We start from the raw sequence: 9,056 nt of genomic DNA on the forward strand, positions 1-9,056 counted from the left end.
GAGATGGGTGTTTTATTTTTCAACAACAAAAAGTAAAATCCTTGTATAGACATTTCAAGTTAAACAGTTTCAGTCAAACTGGGACTCATTTAAAGCAGCTTTACATTCAGCTGAACTTTGTTGGTCCATTGACATCATATGGGTTTGAGTCTGCAGACATGTTTTTAAATGTTTATTGGCATTTACTAAATTACAGGAGCATTTAACCTATGTTTAGTTTTTGCAAACCCAAATGAGAGCAGTGGAATCATGCCCCCTGCTGGACAGAACACACCTCTGCAGGTTGTTGTTTTACATCTCTTCTGTTTATCACCAACTAATTAATGCACCAACAGTTGAGGTCTCTGACAGTGTTCCCTTGCGACCTATAGGGACTCTGTAAGTTACACAAACAATATGATAAATAATAAACTTAAATTGCAAAGCCTCTTTTTGTGTAATCAAACTGACTGGGTGGGTCCAGGCCCTGCCAAGCTCACCCTCAGCTTTACCCCTGACATGAGCAGCATAGATTGTCATTGAGTTTGTAGTTTATTATCCGATGATGATGCTATCTTGTTCAAAAGGCCTTTGTCGAAACCCCAAACGTTTTAAGTATGGATTCTTTTTTATCAAACTGGTTTACTAGAATTGTTTATAATAGTTATGAGATTACTAACAGTAAATAAATCACTCCATGAATCAGTCGTGATAAATCTTTTTATTTTTGTCACATCGATAACACACTTATTGGGTCGCTCCTACCACAGTGGGTGTGGTTCCGTGGAAAGCCTTGCAGACATGAAGAGATGAATGTTAACAAAGAGATGATGTTCAGTGATGTTTCCATCATTTTTTTTCAAACTAATTCAAGTCTGTCTTACTACTGCTAATTTTACTACATTCTCTTGAAGGTTCAACACAAACCTCGCCCACACTTTTCCTAACAGGAACCTTGATCAAATGTAAAAGAACATTCAAAGTATAGAAAACGATAAACTAGTAAATATGTGTGTCATATACACAGAACAAAGCAGGCAAGTGTGGCAGCTCTTTTTACAAGGCAAAGCTAAAACATGTGCATTTATTTTTCCATCAGTGCACTCAGATACATTTCTTAGGCTAGCTTATTGCTTCTGCATACACATTCAGACCATAGCATGTGTGTTAACTACAATAACGCGTTAAAAGGAAAGTGCCGTCTTTCTCTGTTAAAGAGCACAACCTGTCTGGCTGCCTGGATGAGCAACCTGCAGTGAAACTCCTGCAGGTGGATAAACCTTCTGACACATTCAATCAAGCAGCTCAGCTAAAAAAAGAAAAATCACAATATTTTAAGTCCTTTCTTCCATAAAATCTGGTGTCAGCAGCATAACAGCATAATGCTAAAATACACAAATTACGTGGAAGACACTGAATAGCACATTTTGTGTTTATAGTAGAAAAACAGTATTTATATAATGACCACAGCATAAATCCAGTTTTGCCATAATTTTAACCTTTTTGTTGGACAGCTTTGGTTTGAGGCAGTGCAAAGATGAAACATACGGTTTCTCTTTGTATGTTTATTTACTACTGTATTTAGGAAAAAAGACGCGTCATCCTTCCTCTACTGTAGGTCAAGTTTCCAGCTAATATCTCTTTGAGAACCACTTTGTTTAATGCTAAGGTCAAATTTCATTAGTCGACTTGTGTTATTTCTGGTGTTTTTTTTCTTAGATTCAGCGAAAGAGACAAATGGTATCTTAAACCGTTTTTCTTCCTCTCTGAATGTCTGTCTATGCTGACTTAATTAAACCAAAAACAAACAAACAAGATACAAGGAAGTGTGGAAGTTTTAACCCTTCTCTTATTTTAAGTTTGAAGTTGGCAGCTCCTGTTTCAAATTTAAGGTTCTCTGATGCAACAGCACACGGAAAGACGCTCATAATGTTCAACTCTGCATATACCAACCAACCAAAAGATGTTAGTGCAGAAACATCATCCTAAACAAGCCAACCAATGACATCATATCATAAATGAGTAACCAGTCAGTCTGTACAAATGAAGTCCCATCCATCTACACTCCCAATTTCTGCACTTTTGTCATTTGCATCTACACAAAAAGGGAAAACCTGAATGGATAGTTTAAAGTTGTACTCAATGATGATCTGAAAAGACTCACAAACGTCCCAACTACTCAGGTAATGTAAGAATGATTGTAAGTAACTAAACTTTTTACTTCATGCTTTTTAGATCAAGTTCTCTCTGAAGTCCACAAACTGCACCATCTGTTTGCGAGCAGGCGAGGAGACTAAAGTGACAGGAACAACTGGAGTACCGGGCGTAGTAGCACCAGGAGTCGAAGCCGCCGTAGTCGAAGCCGCCGGAGTCGAAGCCGCCGGGGTTGAAGCCGCCGGGGTTGAAGCTGCAGGGGTGGAAGCTGCAGGGGTGGAAGCTGCAGGGGTGGAAGCTGAAGGGGTGGAAGCTGCCGGGGTGGTGGCCCCAGGTGTCCCACCTGGAGTAGTACCTGGTGTTGTGCCAGGAGTGGCAGGAATAACGACAACAGGAGCTGGACCAGGGCTTTCAGCCCCATCTCGAGGCTCCAGTCGTGGGGTGGATGTAATGAAGCGGGCTTCTCTGATCCGGTAGGGGCTTCGGTAGACAGAGATGGGTGACAGCTCCGAGCCCCAGCCGAGATAGCTCCCACTGGAGGGCGAAGGCGCATCTGCACTGAAATACAGAGTGGTGCTGGATTCTACGGGGAGAGTGGCTTTGTTCTCCGGGGAGCCAAGAAGGAGAGGGGAGCGCCTCTCAGGTGACCAGCCGGGGGTCTTGATGTCCAGAGAGCCCACAGAGGAGGACGCTTCTGTCAGAGATGCAACGTTGCTGTCGATGTGACGGAGGCTTCCAGCTCTTTGGGATGAGAGTGATGGTGAGCCACAAGCAGCACTCTGAAACTCCTCATCACCTTAAAATAAAAATAACATTGAAACAATATGCATAGGTGTGGACGTACTGTATGTTTTTGTCTGCACAGTATCACTGTTATTCAGTATTTAGCCAACCTTTTTCGTCTGAGAGCGGCGCACTTGATTCATCCTCTGCAGTCTCTTCGGGAATGACCTCATGGACCGGGATGATCTCTGGAAACCACCTCATGTCCTGGATGGTTGTGGGAGGAGCTTTTCTCACAGGTCGAGCCACAATGCTGGAGTGAGCTGGTTTTGGTTTTGGAGGCTGGACCACTTCCCTCACCTGGGTACAAGAGAGGTATCATATAGATAACAAAGATACTTGAAAGTAGCAGCAGAAAAATCTACTCAATTAGGTTAAAAATTGAGTGCTTACGCCTCTTTATTTAAATCCTTTGCATGATTAAGTTGTTTAAACTACATTTTTTTATTGTGATTTGAAAAAGTCTTTGATGAAAGCCTTGCCTGTGGTGCCTGGGTCACTTGTGGAGGAGCAGGTTGAGGAACTGGCTGTGAGATCTGAAGAACCCGTGGCTGAGGAGGTGGAACCTGACAAATTGGAAGAAAAATAAAATTGACATGATATCAACCGGAAAGAATGGAGGACACTTGCCCATCCACTAATACAAATGAGGCTTCCACCTTTATACTAAATAAAAATATCACAAATTTAAGGAAACTGTTTGACTTGGACCTATAGTTCAGGAGGCCAACAAACCCGAGGAACATGATGTACATCAGGGGAGTGAACCTCTTCAGAAAGTCCTATCAGTCCAGCCAGACCCCCCTCACCGTACGCAGACCAGATCCTTGAAACGTTCCCCGTCTTAAGAGCCAAGCGAATCAGCAGCCAGTGGTGATGCTTCCAGCCTTCCCATTGGATGGGAAGGTCCATGAGGGTCCCACCTCCTGATCAGAACATCCAGGCTCATTCGTTGTCAAATTACAGAGACAGATGCAAAAAAAAAATCCGACTACATATATGTGTATTGATCAGTGACTGATTTACAGACCGGACAACGTTGCATGGCGATGGAAAGTGGGCGCGACTTTCTCCTCCAGTGAGAGAGTAGATCCACGCTCCATGCAGGCTCCACCTATCCCCCGGTGACGAATACTCTGGAAGATCTCAAAAGATTTCGGATGGAGGAAACGGTAGTACAGCACCAGAGCTATCACTCCTGCAGACAGGAAAAACAGGTGACAAGACGAGAAACAAGAAAGATTCAAACTTTAGCTCAAAAACTAGAAAAAAGGGAGTCAAATTTAGAGCATCCAGTTCTTAAAATAAATAAGACAGAAGCAAATAAAGTTACACAAATGTGTGATTTTTATGCAGCAAGTGGCTGCCTGCCTCACCAATGAGGAAGCTGCAGAACACTGCAGCTGGAATCCCCACAGTGTCCCAGGACACCATAGCAAACAACCAGGAGGAGGCCAGAAGAAGAAAAGCGTTCTCTAAAAACATGACCTGTGCAGAATGAGCAGAAACACAGGTAGGCTATCAGGAAAACTGAAGATCCTTCCTGAAGATTACATCAGACTCAGTAGTTATTGTCTAATAATCAGTTCATGTCTGACAAAAGTTATATTGGAGAACGCAGATTGAGCAGCTGCGTCGTTTGATGTTCATCTAAAAAACACTTTCTTCTACAACACGACACAAAACATGATCAATCCTTTAAACATCATCTACAGGATGTTAAAAAGGTTGATCTCGTGTTGTTGACGCGTCCGCAGACACACACACATACCAGGTAAAAGCCAGCCATGCGGTATCTGGACGGTCCGTACTTCACATTCAGGAAGAGAAAGACATGAACGGCTCCGAGGACGAGGTTGAAAAGCCTCCATCGACTTGTCGAGCGTATGATGTCGGTCTGCTGGGACACCATCCAGAAAGTAGCGCCCAGCCAGTGCACACCTGAAACAGCACAAGCAAGAGCGGAACGTGTTTATGGCAACCAGCACGGACCTCCTTCACTCACAGGAAGTACAAACAGCAAATGTGAGCTCTGAGATGAGTCCTTCAGCGTCAGCACTCACCGATGACTCCCAGGACCCACTGTTGGAAGATTCGTGTGAAGAGCATGAGCACAGCAAACCTAGACCCCAGCATACTGACCTGCAAGTAAATCGAAAGCAAAAAAAAAAAAAAAAAAGCCCACATAACAAGTTAAACAGATAATCTATAATTCTAGTAAGGCTGAGGGTGTGTGCTGTGTGTATTGGTTGCTATAAGGTTATTTAATTCTCCCCACCCTCCACAGCAGTCGACAGAGAATAGCAGCTGGTGTCATCTGTAAGTGTCCTGGTCTGATGAGCGAACAGGCTCGGGCGTACAGGACCAACGCCCAGGCCAGAGACAACAAACACACCGCGAAACACACCGAGGCTGCAGGGAGGAGGCAGGAGGCGCAGAGAAGGAATGTGAGCTCTTTCATCCACTGAAATGCATACTGAACATTAAAGACGTCAGAAACAGCTTTAAAACTGGCCACTTTGTCACATCATGGAGAAAAAAGTTGTAACAATGGGTTAACCTTTCACTCTTATCACAGTTGTTGCTAAGCAGATATACATTATTATCTCATTTAAACAGGATTTTCACAATGTTTGTGATTCTTTTTTCTCCCTGCAGTGTAACGACATGTGTTGCTTCTCCTGAGACACTGAACATCTGATACTCGACGGCGTTTTGATGACATACGGAATGGATTGAGTTACAAAGCCACAGCATCAACATGAGCAGATAATAAACCTTAGAGGGCCCTACACTCAGGAGGAGTTTCGTCAGATTTCCAACAAACAGCTGGTGATTTAAGGTGCTGATGTCACTGATCTAAAACCTGCAGTGGCACAAAACTGAAACTTAGCTGCCTGATGTCTGCACAAACAACACAAACACCGGCGCAGTCAAACCAAACCAAAACAGCAATAAACTTCAAGAATCTAAAAAAATTGACGTTTTTTTAGAGCTAATTGCTGCTCTCTCTCAGTTAATGATTATATTCTACTGCTCCTTGAATATATTTCAGATTTAATTTGACCTAATCCTTACTGTTTGGTCATTAATGTGCAGACCGTCATGAATAAAACATAAACAACCCTTTTTATTATTTTTAGACCCATAGCAGACTCAGATGAAACTGGCGGATCATATCCTGGAGATCTAATTTAAACCCCAAACATAATGAGACCATATAGCACATCGTTATTGAGAAAACAATAATTTTCTGATGCTTTACATCATGTTTGTTTAATAGTTTTTTGTTTTTTTTTTACATCACTTACAAAGCTACTCATTCTTTTATGGTTTTTCTTTCTGCTCACCGGGCGACTTGACTCCTATGTCGGTACAGATGAGCACGTAGGTCTGGAGCAGCGTCTGGGGGAGGGTCACCACCAGGGCTTCAAACAGACGTAAGGCAGATACGTCGGCCTGCTGCATGATTTCACCGTACACGTCCTCATCTGGCAGACGCATGCACTCCCACAACCTGAGCGACAAATGAGGCGAAGCAACAGAGTCATGTCTCAGCCGATGATCTGTCTTTGTCATCAAATATTAACAAATTTTTCTTTTAATCCCAGTCCTACTCCGCTCTGCAAATGGTGCAGACATTTTGGACTAAAGCAGTCTCGACCCTCTCTGTAACCAACTTTTCCGCCGCAGAAGCATTTAAAATGAAATCAGCACCCCACCTTTTGAAGATGCCCAAGTGCAGAATGTGTGTCCATCTGAGAGACTTCCTGGGGATTCGTCCGTCCGACCGGTACCACAGATAGCTGAGCCACTGCGGACCCCAGCCTGCGGAAACAAAAAGTTAACGTCTGTGAAACCAGCCTGTTTACTGTCAGCTTATTGATCTGAGTGTCGTCTTCATCACCTGGCAGCAAGAACAGCGACGTGAAACCGGCAAGGTAGGCATAGCAGTAGTTGTGACCCACCCACAGGTAGTAGACAAAGCAGTAGATCACTGTTGAAACACAGGAAACAAACACAGGACGTAAACACTGAAGGCTGAATCATAAAAACAGGGAATTAAATCCAGATGTTAAATGTGACTGATTTAAATATATTTAGCTCCTTCTGGACATTTTCACACTTTTTCTTGGGTCCCTAATAAAACGTTTATGACACACAAAAAGATGCTTACATGTCCACCTTGATAAGAACTTAAAGATGCCATTGCCATTCCCTTCATACATGAAGTAAAACTATAAAACTGATGAGAAAAAGAAGCAAGAACTAAACCTTTTCCCTCTGAGGTGGCCTGAATGCATTATTTGGAGTTAAAAGTTTGGTTAAAGTTAAGATCATTTTGCTCTGAGCTGTAAGATGCAGATCCCCCACTGTGCCATATGTTAAACCTAAAGGAACAGATTGTTTATTTACGTAAATGTGTGAGTTATAGTTGCTTTAGAAACACACATTTTTGTCTTCAGTATAGAAAATAAACATTTTTACTTTGACTGAAGTTGAAGCTGGTTTATGGTAGCGCTTTAGCTGTAGTGTTTTTGGTAAATCAGACAGTTTATGTCAGGATTTCTGTAAATGTCTCCACTGGTAGAAATGACCTCTGTTCTCCAGCTGCTGCTCTGCCTCCCTCCATCCTTCCACACATGTAACCTGAAGCCTTTCTGCTCCAGAACAAGCGGGCTGTCCGGGCAAACTAGGCCCCATCCGGGGGTGAACGCCCATCTCCTCATCCCCCTCATCCCCTCATCCATTCATCCACTTCCAAAAAAGAAGGGGGGGACAAAAAGGCGCTAAAATATGACAACATGGCTCCCTGCTTCACGGGTTTATTCGACAGAAATCCCACAGACATGTTAGAGTTTAAGCCACGAGCTGTTCGGACATGAGTCAGCAGTGCTGCTGCATGCGGGATTCCGCAACATGCGAAGTGACGCACATCTGCAGATTTATTATTTATACACATGACGACCCGAGGGGGAGGAAAAAACAAAACCTCTGCAACTTTGGGTTGTTTTCATCCAGACGCAATCCCCGCGCGTCTCCGTGCCGCACGCACGCGCCTACATCCACACTGCGCCGTGAAAGACACGCACGCGCGTGCTGAAATAAAACAGAATCGGTCTTGTGCGAAACAGACTGGGAGTGGTAAACACCGTAATGTGTGTGTGTACATGCATGTGTGTGTGCATGCATGTGCGCGCGTGTGTGAGCGTCCCAGGTAGGACTCACGCGCCGTCCTCTCCGCAACGATGAGGAATGCGGTAAAAGCAAAAACGCAAACTTGGCAGCACGGCACGCAGCCGCCGCCGTCGCTCGGAGTGGCCGTGTAGTCCCTCATGCTGGCCCGAAGCCTGCGGACGGTCTGCTGCGGGTCCCTCCTGGTGTCTGCGGGCCGGCCCGGTGCGGTTCTGGTCCGGGGTCGGTCCAGCTGCGGCAGCCCGTCCCGACGTCACCGCCCGGCGCCGTCCCGTTAAAGCGACATGCAGCAGAGCCGGCGGGTGGGTTTCAGCTTATCTCTGCTCTGCTGCAGCCCCGCAAACAGCCTGAGTGTGACAACAAACAAACAAACAAACTAACAACCTGCAGATATAAAGGAGATCTGGAGCTTCTCCTGCTGAATTCATCTACTGTTACTCTTTTACAGAAGGCAAACTGTGGGTTAAAGAGATCCTAATTTAACATTTGGTGTTTTTATTTGTGTTTATTTATCTTTGCCTGAGACAGTAAATAACACCAGGTCTCACTGAGATGTTTAGTAAAGTAATAATAAACCATCCACAGCAGATCTGACAGAAAAACTCAAACCTGATCATCTATATGTCAAGTTTTTGGGCTAAAATACCATTTAATGTCCTTTAAACTGTGTTATAGATTCAGATAAAGAAACTGGAAACAAAGGGCCTAAAAAGGTTGTGATTCTGTTCACCAACCAGGTTCAACTTTATACAGAGAAAATCAAAAAAGAGGAGGAGAGAGATGCGATGGGAATAAGGAAACAAATCAAAGTTAAAACTCCAAACAGGCTGAAGAAGGTATTTATGACAAGACAACATGAGGAGGATCCTGGATTTTTTAACAAACAACACAGAGAGTGAGATGATGGGGAAACATGAAAATGAGGAAGAAATTGAGATTTATTC

At 43.9% G+C, this 9,056-nt stretch overlaps 1 protein-coding gene across 1 annotated transcript; it reads right to left on the reverse strand.

Annotated features, from left to right (window-relative positions):
* Window positions 1-685: 685 nt before the first annotated feature.
* xkr5b (XK related 5b) lies at window positions 686-8,431 on the reverse strand. The gene is made up of 13 exons (XM_017418759.3): window positions 8,146-8,431; window positions 6,824-6,913; window positions 6,639-6,744; window positions 6,267-6,433; window positions 5,195-5,328; window positions 4,980-5,058; window positions 4,688-4,857; window positions 4,293-4,404; window positions 3,947-4,114; window positions 3,652-3,842; window positions 3,399-3,482; window positions 3,027-3,216; window positions 686-2,929 (listed from the first exon to the last, which is right to left on the reverse strand). The coding sequence occupies exons 1-13, from the start codon at window positions 8,252-8,254 to the stop codon at window positions 2,211-2,213; spliced, it is 2,319 nt and encodes a 772-aa protein (XP_017274248.1). The 5' UTR covers window positions 8,255-8,431; the 3' UTR covers window positions 686-2,210.
* Window positions 8,432-9,056: the final 625 nt, after the last annotated feature.

This window comes from Kryptolebias marmoratus, linkage group LG15 (genome assembly GCF_001649575.2).
Source record: "Kryptolebias marmoratus isolate JLee-2015 linkage group LG15, ASM164957v2, whole genome shotgun sequence".
NCBI classification, from domain to species: Eukaryota; Metazoa; Chordata; class Actinopteri; order Cyprinodontiformes; family Rivulidae; genus Kryptolebias; species Kryptolebias marmoratus.